Source organism: Pyxicephalus adspersus, chromosome 3, assembly GCF_032062135.1.
Source record: "Pyxicephalus adspersus chromosome 3, UCB_Pads_2.0, whole genome shotgun sequence".
Lineage (NCBI taxonomy): Eukaryota > Metazoa > Chordata > Amphibia > Anura > Pyxicephalidae > Pyxicephalus > Pyxicephalus adspersus.
The window spans coordinates 1,824,304-1,841,963 of record NC_092860.1 but is presented as its reverse complement, the minus strand read 5'-3'; the positions used below and the strand labels follow the sequence as shown (position 1 = coordinate 1,841,963).

General features: G+C 44.0%; 1 protein-coding gene across 1 annotated transcript; it reads left to right on the top strand.

Annotated features, from left to right (window-relative positions):
• The first annotated feature begins 6,263 nt into the window (after nt 1–6,263).
• Nucleotides 6,264–16,414, top strand: WDR45B (WD repeat domain 45B). Its single transcript, XM_072403308.1, has 10 exons — nt 6,264–6,475; nt 9,153–9,227; nt 10,189–10,290; nt 10,763–10,850; nt 11,244–11,338; nt 12,568–12,758; nt 13,521–13,606; nt 13,774–13,875; nt 14,448–14,569; nt 14,847–16,414. The coding sequence occupies exons 1-10, from the start codon at nt 6,409–6,411 to the stop codon at nt 14,951–14,953; spliced, it is 1,035 nt and encodes a 344-aa protein (XP_072259409.1). The 5' UTR covers nt 6,264–6,408; the 3' UTR covers nt 14,954–16,414.
• The last annotated feature ends 1,246 nt before the right edge of the window (nt 16,415–17,660 follow it).

The window sequence follows — 17,660 nt, the reverse complement described above, 5'->3', positions numbered from 1 at the left end:
GTACCCAGCTCTAGATGCCAGACTAGACTCAAGCTTAACAGGGTTTTCTTTCCCCGCTGATTCTGCCAAGCCCGTTCCCTTTCATGTGCTTTCACTCGATAGAAGGCCCTGAGACGGAGTGTGGAAGGCACTAGTAACTGGCATCTAGAGCTGGGTGTAGTGCATCTTTAATGACACCCCGAAGTGTGTAACGCAAGTGTGTAATCTGAAATTTGTGATTGAATGTAGAAAGCCAAGTCTTCTGCTTCATCGATCGGTACCACGCTTTATGGGACTGAATTTCTGTGTATGTTACCCCGGAACTGGAAAGTTTGACAGCAGTCCCTCTGTATATGTCAGGGTGATGAGATAGGAGACACCGGAATGTTTAACGGGAACCCAGAGGTCCTGGATGACCACATTGAGCCATGAAGTTATTGAGCTCAGCAGATGTCCAAAGACTTCGCCATAAAAAGTATCTTCTCCATAAGTATGTGGCCGACCTGGGAGACTCCATTCAAAGATCCATCAACAAGGATCTTGTGAAAATACTGCAGAATGATGAGTTTCTGACTGAGAAGCAGCTGAAAGGGAAGGGTGAGATGTCATATGCAAACGACACTTTAGGGGATCTCTTGGTGAAATGCACAATGGCAAAATTTACTGCCAAGTGCATCATTACAGAACTGACCACCACCTTGTACGGTTCTATTTACTGACCCGTGTCTCTTCGGAGTACATAGAGAGCGTGCTGGCTGTCTTCGAACATGGACCTCAGCCCGATGTAGTCTTTAACTCGTGTATATAGAATGTTATCAGGTATCATGAGCAATCAATGCAAATGTACAAAACAACCCGGGACAACCTGTTTATTTGGCTCACCAAGGTGCTGAGCCCCAAGTGTCTGGTGATATGCAACATGTCCATGTCTGTTGGATTCAAAGCTGATGAAGTGCTAGAATACACAATTCCAAATGTGCGTTGGGACATCATAAAAGGGGATTTCTACAGCGCCACACTGGCAGATTTGCACCGATTGAATGTGATTGACATGCACTTCCACTTTCGCTTTAAGCTGTGCTCCTGGGTTAAAGATGCAACCCACTCGAATCAGCTGGCTGATCTGAAGTATACCTGCATCATGATGGCTCATACTGATCAAGCCGGGGGCGTGCAGCAGAAATAGCAGGAAGAGGAGGCGGTGGGCTCTGAGATGCAGCGTAGACAGAATTGGTAACTGGCATCTAGAGCTGGGTACTGGGTAGGCGGCAGCAGTAACAGCATGAGGAGGAGACGGTGGGCCCTAAGACGGAGCAAAGATAGCATTAGAGGTCGAGGCCATCACCTAAATGGACAGTGTCGAAGCTGTAGCTATTGGAGACATGACTGGATGAACGAGATCTGTCCCTACCTACTATGTAGCGAAACTACAAGAAAGGCATTGGGTTTGGCGGAATCAGCGGGGAAAGAAGAACCTGTTGAGCTTGAGTCTAGTCTGGATGAGATGGGTACTGGGCAGTGTGCAGGCGGCAGACTCAATTGACTAGAAACCCATTGGGGTTATCCCACGCAGGTTCAAATCACTGTGCTCTTGCCGATCTGGGGGTGGATAAAGGCAAAAAAAAGTTGTTTGCTTATTAGGCATCTTGTAGTCTTATCTTTCACGGACCCCCCAATAGAGTTTTCACTGCTTGAAACAGTGTGGGAGAAGAGGCCTTGGCAGCAGTGGCAGTCTTAGCGCTTTTCCTCCAGGCAGAGTCTTTCTCCAGCCAGTCATGTTGGAATTGCCATGGCATATATTGGACTTTCCTTGGGGGTCGGAGAACTGCCCAAAATTTTCACAGAGGGGAGGGGGGACATTTGACTTACAAGAATTGCCCAAACCATAGTCATTCACAAAATAGTCCATCTTGGTCAAACTGGAACAACCAACTTTAACAGATCCAGAGGCCGCACATGTAGCCTTCCTAACCTGTGTTTGGGAGGTAAGAGAAAAACCTAAAAGCTTGTGACTGGCAGCGGTGGGATTTAAACCCACGCCTCCGGAGATACTGGAGCCTAAATCCAACGCCATCTGCGATCGGAAAGCGTCTGGGTGACGTGGACGAGGACTGCAGAGAAATTCATGGGGCACTTTCTGTACAGGCTCCAGTCCTACCCCCTACGCTCTCAGGATTGGGAAAAAGCCAGAGCAGTCAGCAGGTAGTTTTGGCCGAGTGGTTAAGTCGATACACTAGAAATCAATTGGGCTTCCAGGGAACAGAAAAGACTGTTAGTGGCTGGTTACCCCACACCATAGGGTGGGAGGTTTGGGATGGTAAGCCCTGCCTGATAGCAACATTTACCAGCAAGTTTACAGAAATCCAAATTTTATAAAGTTACAGAACAGACTCATGTCTGTTAAACACTGACAAATGTGAATAGAGATACCTTTACCTACCTGATAGTTTGTTCTTTGCAGACTGATTTCTGATTGGGAGATCTTGTTCATAGTTATACACGGCAGAGTGTAATGAGGAAAGCTGCAGTGTCTCTATCCCTTCACAAGGAGCACATCACACTATTTCATTGCTGAGCTGTTGATTGCTTGGAGGGTTTTTGTCATACAACGTTCTGCCACAATTGGATGATCACCTGAGGTGTATACTCAAAGAATAACAGCAGACAAAATGAATACTGACAGATAATTAAAGAATTTATATTTGGTTTGTAGTGTTGTAGCTATGGCGCAGTACAAAGGTAGAAATGCCTATTCGACAGCCCACCACCCTCTCACTGTACAGGTGAATCTCAACAAATTAGAAAATCATTGAAAAGTTAATTTATTTCAGTGATTCAATTTAAGAATATGCATAGTAATGGAAAGTTGAGTGGAAGGAAAAAAATGTGGCACAAAGCAACAGGAGTAACCTTAGCCTTGAAACCCATTCAAGAATTTGGGAGTGATTCACAAGGAGTGGACTGTGGGTGGAATCAGAGCTTCAGGAGCCATCACACACACCGATGCATCCTGGACATGGGTGTTCGGTTCTTTTAGGTCTCCAAACAGACCAATAAAATCAAATGCTTAACAGTTAAAGCACAGAGATTGTAACTAAAATAAGGGAATACTGTACATCAATCTTTAGAGGCAAACAGAATCACTCCGGTATCATTTGTCACATGGATGCATCACATGTCAAAAGGCTGTAACATATAACATGGGGGCATACCATGTAAGAGGTGTCATATGTCACATTGGTGCATCACATACAAGGGGGTGTCATATGTGATAAGGGGTGTTACATATCACAGAAGCTTCTCATGTCATAATGGGTGTCAGATTCTATAAATGGGCATCATATGTCATAAAGGGTGTCATACAACACATAGGGGCATCACATGTCATATGAGCTGTCACATGTGACAATGAGCACAAAGGGATATCATATCACAACCGGGGGATCATATGTTTTAAGGGGTGTCATTTATGGCCAACACATGTCATAAAGTGTGGTATATGTCACATAGAAGTACATGTCATAAGGCGTGCCATTTATCATATAGGATCATTAAATGTCATTAGGGGTGTCAAATATCATATAGGGTCAACAATTGTCATTAGGGGTATCATATGTCATATAGGTGCTTCACATGTCACTGGGGGTATCATATGTCATATAGGGGCACCACATGACAGTGGGGGTATCATATGTCATATAGGGGCATCACATGTCGGGGGGGTATTATATGTCATATAGAAGCATTGCATGTCAGTGGGGGTATCATAAAATATATAGGGGCATTACATGTCAGCTGGGGTATCATATATAGGTGCTTCACATGTCAGTGGGGGTATCATATGTCATATAGGAGCACCACATGACAGTGGGGGTATCATGTCATATAGGGGCATCACATGTCAGGGGGGGTATTATATGTCATATAGAAGCATTGCATGTCAGTGGGGGTATCATAAAATATATAGGGGCATTACATGTCAGCTGGGGTATCATATATCATATAGGGGCATAATATGTCATAAGGGGTATCATATATCGCATAGAGGCATCATACAGATAAGCAAGTGTAGGGGTTTGCCTTTTTCTATCTGCTTGCTGAGTTGTAACTTTGTAAATAGCAAATAAAGTTGTTGAAGTTTTCCTGCCTCTGATAGTGGCCTGGGAAACCCCATCAGGATATAGAGAAATGCACGAGGTACAGGGATAGAGATGAGAACATGTGCTCAGCCAGGATAGGTGCCTGCTTCCCTTCCAGAACACACTGACTGCCTTGTCTGTGTGTAGTGCAATATTATAATAATTCCCTCTGTAATAATGGGGTATATGTGATATCTTATCAGAGATCACTTTGGGATATCCCTACTGTCAGTGTATCAGCTATATATACAGATATATATGTGCTCTGCCCGTTTCAGTTATCTTTGCTGATCCGCGTCCTGTCTAGTTACATCTAGCATAGGTTAGGCATCCGATGGCCCATAGGTAGCAGAGGTCCGGTTGCCTTGGCAGATTAGTGTGATTGCTAGGGTCTAAGTGGTAGGGCAGATAGATTGTTCCTGAACTCCAGAGATTTTGCCTCCATCCCTGCAATACAGGATCATAGCACACACAGCCCAATTGTCGGTTGGAGGATTTCCTTGCTGCTGTTTTCAGGATCATCTCATCAGGACATCTTTACTACAATCAACTCCAGAGGCCTCTGCAACTCACCCTGACACTGATCATTACTGGAGGTATTTGTGGGTATAGACTGTATATATACCCGGGTATATCTGTGCACAATTCTCCTCAGGACTCTACTATGTGCTTGTTACGTGTATTCATTGCTGTTTATTGATGGTATATATTGTTATTACTGTTTTGAGATATAAAGCTTACAAATACTCCAACCTGTGTGTTCATTTAGCTGCAATGGTTAATGTTGCATGCTGGGTGTAGTGGTTCATCAGATGTTGTTTTATATTGCTGTTATTATTTCTGGTTAATGTCCCAGGAAGGGAGCCCCTCTGCTAACAGAGACCCTGTCCTGGGTGGAGGCACTGCCAACTTTATTAGTATCCTCACTCCCACATAGCGAAGGCTCAGGATCCTCTCTGTTATCTACAGGTTAGCGCCATAGCTTGTTTTGAGGGAGCCATTTACATTACCCCCCCATAACAGGGCTACACAAGCATCTCTCTGTGTATGCTCCAGGGTCCCCTGAATCCAGAGTGTTCTCTATACCAATGCTAACCCCTGACCAATGCAAATGTGCGCTTTGCTCTTTGTGTCAGAACTCTTCATATATGGAGTGGGCAGGGTGTGGGACCCTGGGGGGATCTTCTACACATAGGACCCCTCTAGAGGCCCAATTATCTGTTCCTCCTAAAACACTCCAAGTGCCAGCTTTACGTGAAACCCCCAAACACATTGCTGCCATGTTCTGTGTTATCTGACAAATAATTTGAAACCTTTGTCTTCCCGCTCATCAGACATGAGGAGGGTGTAAACACTTTCTCTACTACAGGTAAAATATAAAGAGGTGTCACCTCCCAGCGTTCTGATTGGACAGTGAAGGAGCAGCAGCATGCTGGTAAGTCATCACCTTAGGTATCAGGTAAGGAGCCTGATTTATGAGTGACAGGACACTCATATCATCAGAGATTCTGGTTCTCATAGTTGTATATAGGGTGCATGGTATTATTAGCACATGACACATGGTGAGAACATTCCCCGTTTCTGCTAATATTATGAAAGGCCCAAGCGTCTCCCAGCTCTGCCATAGACCCAAACCTGCAGAATAATAATGTTTCCTGCAGCAGCCAATCAGATTTTATCTGTTTCTTCTTTTCTCAAGTTCTCATATGGTTTAAAATGAATCTGTCATCATAGATCAAAGAATTTATTATTATTTATCCTGTCCCTTTAGAATGCTATCAGCCACCAAGATTGAACAATGCCATCTCTATGGATATCATCTTGATCCCTCATCCAACACATAAAACAACAAGCATCTAGTCAGTTAAGGTACCTTTTAAACAAATCCTTGTTAGGGGTTAGTTACTATAAAATAATACCACTGCTGTTTGATTCTTAAAACAAGTCAGCTTCCCTGTCTCTGTTCATTCAGCTCTCTGTGGTTCACTGAGAAGAAATAACCTCTGACTACCTTCCCTCATTGTGACAACCCTGCTACTAAAACTGCTCGATAACATCGGCGCTCTGAGTCTGGCCGGGTCACGTGACGGAAGGGGCGTACCTGCCGGCTATCTGCCCCAGTCCATGTCACGTGACAGGGAGTGTGTGTGTGTTCGCTCGGCGCTCTTCTGGGTAGGTCACGTGACTAATACAGGGCGGCGGAAGCCGGAAGCGGTCTTGGCTCTGTCAGCAGAAGGGGGTCCCGGTTATGAGGTAACCGGCTGTACCCGGGCCCTGGATACCCGACACCATGAACCTGCTGCCCTCTAACCCGCACGGCAATGGCCTCCTCTACGCCGGCTTCAATCAGGACCACGGTGAGTGACACCCGGCGATAACGTACTTCATGCTTAGGAAATACCGGGCGGTATTCTAGCTTACACAGGTGGGATACCAAACGGTAACAGCGATCCAAGATAATCTGTGACAGAGGTGCAACAAGTGGGTGAAGAGGGTGTAAGAATTCTGTGGGCAGAATAAAGAGTTCATGGGGAGGAGAGGGGTAATGGGTGTGGTGTAATGAATGGGGTAATAAGGGGAGTGACTGCAGGCCTGTAGGAAGTGTGTGGGGTCACCAGTGGGGGGGGCTTTACAGGGTTTGTCCCCTATAGAGATATAGGGCAGAATATCTATCTTTGGGGGTTTAATAATGGATAACCTGGGATGGTATATCCAACATTTGCGGGGTAATATGGGGTAGAATATCTTTGGGGTGGTGTAATAATGGGTAACATGGAATGGTATATCCAAAATTTGGTGGGGGGGGGGGGTAATATGGGGTAGAATATCTTTGTGGGGGGGGGTGTATTAATGGGTAACGTGGGATGGTATATCCAACATTTAGGGGGAGGAGTAATATGGGGTAGAATATCTTTCTTGGGGGGGGTTAATAATTGGTAACATGGGATGGTATATCCAACATTTGGGGGGGGTAATATGGGGTAGAATATCTTTCTTTTGGGGTGTTATAATGGGTAACGTGGGATGGTATATCCAACATTTGGAGGGTGGGTATTATGGGGTAGAATATCTTTGGGGGTGGGGTGTAATAATGGGTAACATGGAATAGTATCTCCAACATTTGGGGGGGGGGGTAATATGGGGTAGAATATCTTACTTTGGGGTGTATAAATATTGGAGGGTTTATATGGGGTGAGATATACTTTGGGTTGTGATAATTTTGGGTGGTGGGGGGGGGGCATGATTTGCGATATTAGGTTATTATTCCTTGGGGTGTAAAATTTTGGAGGGGGGGGGGTATCGGAAGGGATCTCCTGCAGGGGGCCAGGGTGATCATTTTTGTGTCATATGGGTGATATACTCCTTTTAACAGTGTATATTATGGGCATCATATAGGGTGCAATATACTTCCTTGTGAGGTGTTAGTTTGGGTGTCTTTAGGGGTGGGGTATCTTTTTAAGGGTGTAATATTTGGAAAGGAGGTGTAATCATTTAAAGGGTCATATGAGGTGGGACCTTTTTTTGTTGTTGTAATATTTAGGTGGGGGGAGGTGGGGTCATGGTTTTGGATGTAATAATTGGGGGGTAAATGGAATGGGATAATTTTCTTTAGGGGTGTAATAAGTTGGTGGGTCTAATTAGGTGGGATATCCTTTTTTTGAGGGTGTTCTAAGGGCTGGGGTATCTTTCTTAGGGGGTGTATGGAGGCCACCTCCTTTGGTGGGTGTAATAATTTGGAGGGTCATATGGGATATTCATTTTGCGGGGTGTATCAGTTTGGGGTACAAGGCTTGCAGTGATGATACAATGTTATGGTGGGGAGTTTGTGGTTGCGTACAATTGTTTATTGTGTGGTGTTTTTACGCTGATTTGATTGGACCCCAATACACCCAATCAGTGTGGCACAACCTACACATGTGATCTTTCTGAGGAATATGACCTCTGACCCCTGATGACCCCCCTCAGCACAGTGACTCCTCCTCCAGGGACCTATACCTGGGCTCTCTGAGCCTGGTCAGTGTTTTTCATTGGAGATCATACATAGGATACTCATACTGACCAGACCTCAGGCTGGCTGTGTATGAGATAAGAGGGGGTATTAAGGGATCAGTGTTGGGTGTCACTGTCCATTTCCAAAAGAACAGCAGGCAGTGACACCGAGGTGAATGTCCCTGAGACCCAGCAAGTTTGCCAACGCTAGTAAATCCTTCTTTATGTCCTCATAAATGTGTGTGTACCGTGATTCATATTTTCTGTTAGTGGCATCTCATTCACTTAGAATAACATTAGAGGGTCTTTATATCAGGTGACAGGTCATCTTTAATTATATCTTCCTAACCCAGTTATAGTCACTTTCACAATGTTGGGTTGTTTTTTTTCGCACCTGTGGGGTGTGACTGTCAACAAAGACAACTTTATTGATCGTGTCATTTGATCTAACGCAGGTATCCTGTTATGGAGCTGATTGCGGTCAGTGACGGTGAGGGGATATCTTGTGTCAGGAAGGGCAGATCGTGCTTTTAGAAATCCATCTCGCCCTCTATCTCTCCCTCCCACCAGATATAGCATGGTTGTGCTGATTCCCAGAGACCCCAGTTCCTGCATACCAGCTAGGGACATGATCCGGAGGGAGCCCCCTTCTATTGTATGCCTCTTCTCCACCTCTTAGATTGTAAGCTCTTTGGGGCAGGGTCCTCTCCTCCTCCTGTGTCACTGTCTGTATCTGTCTGCCATTTACAACCCCTATTACAGAGCTGCTTTATATGTTGGTGCTATATAAATCCTGTCTATTATTGATGCACAGCTATGATGACCCCTTCTGGACACACCCACTCTGATATTATACCCCTCCTACAGCGACACCCCTCAAAGTTTTTGTAAGAACTCCATCAACCCTCATTATTAGTGACCAGCGTGGATACAAATCTGGGATAGGATGGGAGTGTTTTAGGGTAACACAGACAGTTTCTATTTCGATGTATAATAAAATCATTGCGTGCTGCGTCATATTGAATCTATTTGTTTTCCCCACAGGGTGCTTTGCATGCGGAATGGAGAATGGATTTCGGGTTTATAACACCGATCCGCTGAAAGAAAAGGAGAAGCAAGGTAAAGCTCCACTGAATCACATCTGTGCAGGGTCTTTGCTGCCGTCCATCCTGTACATATACTTAAAGTGAAATGTGAACCCTTGTTGGATGAATTTTAATTTATTGGTGTATAAAATCTGCTTTTTACATCCTAAGTGCCTCTGAATTCCTTTAGCCTCATTACATATACTTCCTGTGTACACAGACTGCAGCAATGGCAGGTTTCTTAAAGGTGACAACAGTGGGCCATGTCTGCCTTATGTAGCGTTGGCTACTTGTCACCCTGTCACATGGTCTTCAGATGGGGAATACAACACAGGAGCACATCTGGAAGATGAGGACAGAGCGTTGTCACTCTATGACAGGAAGTACCCAAATTAGGTGCTTGGAATGGAGCTAAAGTTTTACTTTTAAATTTGCTGCCTAGAATGGAAATCACCCCTAGCACAAAGATCCTCCTGCCATGTGCTCACCTGATCTCCTGTAGAGCAGCGCCCCCAATTGGTGAGGGCGGACTCATGTCAAAATGTAAGAGGAGGAGGATAGGAGTTCCCTTGGCTCTGCTCCACCATTGTGATCTGACAGGAAGCTGGGTACTGTGCTGCTTTGTGGGAGTCGCTGCAGGTGGAATGGTTGTATGGGGCTTCACTGACCTGGGGCATGTGCAGTCAATTCTCAGAAACGGCCATTATTGCCCCGGATGGGTGAGGTGAGCTGGGAATTCCTGATGAAGAATGTGAATCCATTGCAGACAGGAAGGGGTTAAGCATGCAGGCTGCACGTTACCTTACAGGTGATTGGTCTCCACACTGAGAAGAGGCCCCCTTTAAAGTGACTTCACAGACTGGAACCTACATTTTCATCTTCAGTCATTTTATTGATTCTTCTGGTTTTATTCAACAGATTGCGGGCGAAGGTCATTCTGACTCCTCGTAAATCCATTTTATGGCCTTGCTGTTTTTTTTTTCTGTTCCCTGCAGAATTTCTAGAAGGTGGAGTCGGCTACGTGGAGATGTTATTCCGCTGTAACTATCTCGCTCTGGTTGGGGGAGGGAAGAAGCCGAAATACCCTCCCAACAAAGGTGACACCTCTTTACTGCGTCCTTGTTAGCACCGTTTATAGTTCTACATTTTTTGCACAAAATTGGGATTGAGATGAGCTGCAGAAATCTTTCAAATACTAGCAGCAAATCTGTATTTCCTTTGAAAGATTTGAAGGTGCATAGGGGGATGTATGAGGAATTAAAGACCCCGGTCTATTAGTCAGATGTCTGATCAATGTGATTTATCTTGATACGGTTGGGAGATTTAATCTTGGCAGGTAATGCTCAGGGTTTTCTTGTTAAATGCATTAAATTACAAATCTCCCCCTAGTGGCCACTCCACACATTTATGTAAACAGGTATGTTAAAAAAAAGAAAAGTCCCATCCAAAGCTGCAATAATATAACTAAAATATATTGGAGTTTCCCTTTATGTGTCCATACTGGCTACATAAGTTTATTTTTGCCAAAAGCGATGTGTTACATCTACTCTGTTTGTTCCTCCTTTCCAGTAATGATTTGGGATGATCTGAAGAAGAAGACTGTGATTGAAATAGAATTTTCCACAGAGGTTAAAGCTGTCAAGCTGCGCAGGGACAGGTAACTTTTTTTGTGCTGTACGGCATGGCTCAGGTTTTATGGACTGGGGAATATGGTGGGAGAATAATGCTGTGCGGCAGGATTTGTGAACTGGACAGCCTTTTGAGCGAATGTTCTGCTTTATGATTGGCAACCATTAGAAGGTGCTAGAGGAAGGAGGGTTCATTCGGGTGTCATTGTTATTAATGGCCCTGGTTCATGCAATGTAGGGGGGACTTGCAGAAAGGAAGCTTTGGTGGATGAGTTTCTAATCTGCACCAAAATGCAGTGCAGAGAATCCAGGTGGCTGGTTTGCATTCTATCACTGAATAGTTTCTGTAGATGCTAATGATACCCCTTTAGATTTGTTTGCTCTGCTCTGCTCCTGCAGTGATTCCATATTATGTGTTGCAGGATTGTGGTGGTCCTGGACTCCATGATCAAAGTGTTCACCTTCACACACAACCCCCATCAGCTGCACGTCTTCGAAACCTGCTACAACCCTAAAGGTAACTGTTCAGTGTTATGGTGCCATAAGGTAACGATGTGTACTGGGGAGCATGGTGGTTCAGGGCTTAGCACTCTTGCCTTTACAGCGCTAGGTCCCAGGTTCAAATCTCGGCCAGGACACTATCTGCATGGAGTTTTCAGGTTCTCCTTGTGTTTGCATAGGTTTTCCTTTGAGTACTCTGGTTCTTCCCACATTCCAAAAACATGCAGTTAGGTTATTGGCTTTAATGGCTTAAAATAGACCTTAGACTGTGGTAATGACATATGACTATGGTAGGGACCTTAGATTGTGAGCTCCTTTGACCGACAGCTAGTGACATGACTATAGACTTTGTACAGCGCTGTGTAATATGTTGGCGTCATATAAATACTGTATAATAATACTGAGGACTGACAAGGCCATTGAGGGAGAGAATGTTTTTTTTTGTAATGTGTGCATTCTATGTATTTAGAGGGATGGGAAGGGATTGTAAAAGTTAGCAATTTATTATAGTCTCCTTAGTGCAGGGTTGATATGTTAGAAAAGTAAATAAATGGTCATGGGGCTGCCATCTTTTCTCATTTACAGGTTTTGCTAGTAATGTCTTTAATATTTGCCCCAGTTCAGTTCTAAGTCTGTTTGGCCGAACTGAGTCTTCAAGAATCCACTTTGAGAATGCTCATTGCTTGGCAAGGGGAACTACATCAGCTTGGCCTTTACCTGCTGCCTATGTTGAACTGTACTAATAACTTTCTCTGTGTCATATCTACTATAAAAAGGTAGTTAATAAAGTATACAGCAGTTAGATTTCATTGGCTGATGGGTATCCTGGGGTGAGAATGCTCACCATTCTATGCCTTGACAACAAGTCAGCCTGTTTAGCACTGAGTGTTCTAATTTGACTGCTGGTTGTAAGCCTATTGTTTTGAGTTAGGGGGGGAAGGGAGCTGGTTTGCACTATATGCAGCCGAAAGAGGCTGCTCCCAGTGTACAGAGAACCACTTCTCTCACTTTGAAAAGATGGGAACTTCTATTCCCTTTTCATACAATAATAAAGTTCTCGCTAGAGGAACGCTTTATAATGTTGTTGTTTCTGGAGGGTTCATTGGGTGGAGCCAGTTCCAGGTAACACAGCATTGTCATGGTACAAACGTGGGAATCTGTATTTAGAGTACCTGTCATCCTTTGAAATAATAATAGGAAATATGGTTGTATCTCTCACTTTATTTGCTCTGCTCTACTTGGCAGGCCTGTGTGTCCTGTGTCCGAACAGCAACAACTCATTCCTGGCTTTTCCCGGGGCGCACACCGGCCACGTGCAGATTGTAGACCTGGCCAGCACTGAAAAACCTCCCGTTGATATCCCGGCCCATGAGGGAGTGCTGAGCTGCATCGCTCTCAACCTACAAGGGACCAGAATCGCTACTGCTTCAGAGAAGGTCAGAGCACCATTATGGTTACCGTCTAATGATGATGATGATAATAGATGGTCGATCTAGTGGTAAATCCTCCACCCACACTAATTATATAAAAAAATGTTCAGCAAAGGCAATGAAGGAATACATTTTTTGCAAGAGGAAAAAAAAACACAGCAGCTTCCATCAATTTGTGTAGGTGTCAATAATGTTGATGGACCTCGTGTGATTCCAAGAAAGCTAGGGATTCCAAATCCTCAGAGTGTCCAGTTTCCTATGTACCTGCAAGGAGTGGCAGGAAGATGGGGGTGTTAAATGAGTTTTTGTTTCAGTGGCATCACAATTGTCGCACATCACATTACAGTGCCATTCTTTGCAGCAATAAACGTTGATGGAGAAGCATAGGAAAATTCATTAAAGCAGAATACTTCTGGAATAATGATATGCATTGTGAAAGGAGTAAATGATTTAAGGGGGGGAGATATGGTAGCTGGGAAATAATTTTTGCTGTTTGTTGTAACTGACTCCTCCCTTTACTGATCACCTCCTGTCTAAGAGAAGTCCCATGGACCAAAACCATCTCCAGATTTGATCATTCTTTTTGAGTGAAAGGGGCCTGGTCTGTTTTGTCCTCTCTGGTTCCTGAGACCCTGGCAGGTCTTTTCTTGTATTGAATTTATATATTTACTTGAAGCTGTGTCCAGCAGGGAGAGAGCTGTGCCGGGGTCATGTGACCACACTAGAATAGTAGTGGATTTAATCACTTGACTTGTCTTCTTCCTGCAGGGAACCCTTATCCGGATATTTGACACAACATCCGGACATTTAATCCAGGAGCTGCGGAGAGGATCGCAAGCTGCAAATATTTACTGGTGAGGATTTGCTTCTCGTTATACCAAACTCATCCAGCCTCTGTGTTGTATTCCTGTATATATTTGGCATCTCACAAGACATCTTTTATTATATCTGCGTATTTTTTATGCACAGCAGGTGAGGGTGTAATACGAAGCTGTCTGACTCTACCTCCTGTGTTTTACAGCATTAACTTCAACGAGGACGCCTCTTTGATCTGTGTGTCCAGTGATCATGGGACAGTGCACATCTTTGCAGCAGAAGATCCAAAGAGAAATAAACAATCCAGGTACCGGGAGAGCTCCACTTTGTACATGGCTTATGAGGGGGGACTGATCTCTGTACATGGAGTAGGAAAGTGGGCACTTGATTCTGTACATGGAGTATGGGGGCACTCATTTTGCCTACGTAGTATGTGGGGGGCTTCTTGTATGTGTACATGATGTAGATAAAGGGGGGCACTTGATTCTGTACTTTGCCTATGGATTATGGGGGGGGGGGGGGGGGGTCCACTCCGTGCTCTACTGAGATGTGAAAATATTTTTTTTTATTTTTTTTTACAAATGGGTGTGAAATAGCTTTACATCATAGTGTGCTCTCTGCTGTCCAATAGTTGTTTTCTGTCAGGTACAAGAGGGAGCATGCAGTTATTAACATGCCATCTTCATAACTGAATATATTCACTTAGAACATCCATTCTGTGTCTCGCTATCCCAGGTTTTGGCGTGATAGATTTCTTAGTGGTCCTCTGGTAATACAGAGCAGTGTGAATGGTTTTGATACCAATGCGGGATGATAATTAGATGAATAAATCAATGTTATTTAACAATGTTTCTTACACCTTTTTAACTTTTCACACAGTTTGGCATCTGCCAGTTTCCTTCCGAAGTACTTCAGCTCCAAATGGAGTTTCTCCAAGTTTCAGGTCCCCTCTGGATCGCCTTGTATTTGTGCCTTTGGAACCGAGCCGAACTCTGTTATAGGTAATGTCAATCTAGGGAAGAGAATCTCAGCTGTTTTAGAAAAAAACATTTTTCTTTCCTGGGTGATATTTGAGCAGCAGACTTATGCAGAGGTCAGTTGTCAGGTAGTGGAACTTTATCCCCTAGCCAGTGAGTGGCGCGGCACTCTCTCTGTCCCCGAGCCAGTTGCCCGGCAGCGACACTTTCTCTGTCCCCCCCCCCCGATGAGGTAGCCCGGCAGCGGCAGTCTCTTTTTCTGTCCCACAGGCTGCGCACTGATATCTCCCATCTTTTTCAGCAATCTGTGCGGACGGCAGCTACTACAAATTCCAGTTCAACCAGAAAGGAGAATGCACGAGGGATGTGTATGCACAGTTTTTGGAAATGACAGACGACAAGCTCTGAGACGGTTAGCAGACAGACGATGGGACTTTTCTTGGGAGCATCTTTGTTGTTCATCTGGAAGTCGCCGCAAACTGACGCTTACTTTCTGATGAAAGTTTTATCTTTGAAATGAATTCATCGTTTGACTATTGTGCTTTTGAGAATCTTTTTCCATCCATTAAGTTTTTCTTTCCTGACGATCGGAAACATCCAGGAAGGTTTCTTTTTTTTCTGCCACAAATTGCGATGAGTGAACGGAGATGAAGACATTTTGTTGTATGAACGTCCTCTGCTTCCTATAGAACGAGCCGCAGCAGTATTGTACGGCAAGCCGGAGGCTTCGGGAACATCTAGCCACTGTCAGAACTTTCATCTATTCATTTTTAACATTTACTGCCCCGTTTTCAGCCTAACCCATGATGCCCCGTTTGTCAATGTCACACTAAAATAGCACATACTAACATTGACAAAGCAACCACTAATATCATGCCAGACTGTGTCTAGAGCTCTGACAGCCCCAGATTGCTTCTGTAGCCCCGTCCTGCAAGCCATGGATGTACGACAACTTGCACCTCCAGGCCCGCTGGACAGACCGATGTGGATTGTAGCCCGCCATGTGGTGTGTGAAGTCAACTTTGCTGATCAAAGCTTTCTGTTTTTAAAAAGATTTCCCAGGGTAAGTTGCTGTTCAGTTATTTAAAACCATCAGCGGCATTAAAAAGGAGAATAGAAATAGTGCAGGATTTCACTGTAAAGAGACACTTGTCACCTCGCTCATTTGTAGTCAACCCAGGTTCTGTATTTATTCATCTCTCCAGCACTCCCCCGCTGCTACTTTCTCTGTTACAACCGACAAAATGTCAATTGGTGTTAGGGCTTAAGGTTAACAATAGCTAACACATCCCTAAAATCACACACCCCCCCCCTAATCATATGACCTAGTGACTAGCCACTGGATCATTGCTTATTGGGAATAGGTCACATGATCTGTTCCCATATGGACGCAGCATGTATTCTGTGGTGGCTTCAACAGATAAGGGTCAGCTATAATTGGCAAGGTGACAGGTTGTCTTTAATTGCTGCAGGAGAGCATGGGCCTTTACTGAAGAGGGTGCCAAGGATACTCTTTCGGCTTTTTAGCAGCACCTGACTCCCTTATCCAGTCCTAAAATCAGGTCAAGGCTCAGGAATCATGCAGCTCTCCTGCAAAAGTTAATATGCTGAAGGCCATAGATTGTTGACCAGCCGCGCCCCTTTCATTATGGTGAAAAAGTGAAAGTAACACACAAGGCATTTCACCAGAAGCCGGTGTGAGCAGAGACATTTTAAAGGCTCCCGCTGTCAGAGAACTTTTTAGGTAGATTTTGGAGTGTAAGAATCTGCATGTGGCTTAGTGCAATTAATCATGAATTCAGTTTTTGTTTTGCACACTTTGTAAGATATGTTAATGCTTTTTAATAAAATTATGACCAGATTTCACAATTTTCTGTTTCTTAATCCGCCATTGAATATTTTGTAAAAAAGGCGAAGCCAACCTTTTTCTGCATAATCTGAGATTGTGTAAGTCATTGTTGCAGAAGTGGACAGGACATGTCCCTTCTGCAATAACGCATACTTACATCTGTCATTTGCAACCCCTATTTAATGTACAGTGCTGCATATTATGTTGGGGCTATAAAAAACACTATTATTATACTAATCAGTGCTCGACCCATACATTATTTTAGGCTGGGTGGGAAGAAATTGTAGATGGGTGGTGGCCCCTGTATTGTGACCCAACTCATCCATAACCACCCAAAAATAGCCTGGTGGTTGCTGAAAAAAGGCCGGATCCTGTAGTGTGGCGATGTTACTGCAGGTAGTTGTTGTCTCATCTGCCTCCAGAGGGCGCCTAACAACATTTCCCTATTAAAGTTGGCAGCTGCTTTATCCTTGCATAGTGTATGATGGCAAGAGAGAATAGGGGTGACATATTGGCAGAAGTGGCAGCTTCAAAAGGGAGGCAGAAAAGTTGTGAAAGAACGATTAGGATATTGTCCAAGGGAGAAAGGATGACACAGGTGTAAGGATTGTGTACAAAAAGCTTTCACATACCATTTAAAACCCCAAATAGTTCCAACATAATAGAAAATCCCAAATATTCAGGATGAATATTGCAGAAAAAACTGATTATGACTTGAAGCAAGCTGTTAGACTTCAGTACCACTTGACGCTTTTAGATAGCATATACAGACAAGACATCTTCAAGGTCTCCATATTGAAATTGATGATTTCGTTATTTATCAGCTGCAAGAACACGCAGAGCTACACAAGCATGTCGTGTTATATGTTGCTGCGCATTGCAGCCTCTAATGTTCTAGTCACGAAGGGTAAAAAAAAAAATGACCCACAGCATCTGATTGGGGAATTCTAAAATCATCCACACTACATGGAAAGCCAATCCTTAAACAATTAATTATTTATAATAAATTACAAATAATAATTAAACCGCTGATCTTGTCCTTTTATTATGAAAAATCTTTTTCTAGCAGTTAGGTGTGGTCAGCATTGGGCAATCTCCAGCCAATCACAATCAACTTACCTGGCCTTAGATCAGTGAGACTGCTTTCTGATTGGCTTCCCTTTACCCCAGACCATAATTCTTTGTGTGTGGTATGAGACCCGGCGGAAGTCATCAGTTTAGGAAGAGATCAGCTATAGGAGGTTTCAGGTTTTATGGAATTCATTA

What these genes read in the sequence shown, in the direction of transcription:
- WDR45B (XM_072403308.1), top strand. Translation starts at nt 6,409, where the DNA reads ATGAACCTGCTGCCCTCTAACCCGCACGGCAATGGCCTCCTCTACGCC. An exon ending in CGGCTTCAATCAGGACCACG is followed by an intron (nt 6,476 to 9,152) that starts GTGAGTGACACC and finishes TTTTCCCCACAG; the next exon opens with GGTGCTTTGCATGCGGAATG. An exon ending in AAGAGAAATAAACAATCCAG is followed by an intron (nt 13,876 to 14,447) that starts GTACCGGGAGAG and finishes CTTTTCACACAG; the next exon opens with TTTGGCATCTGCCAGTTTCC.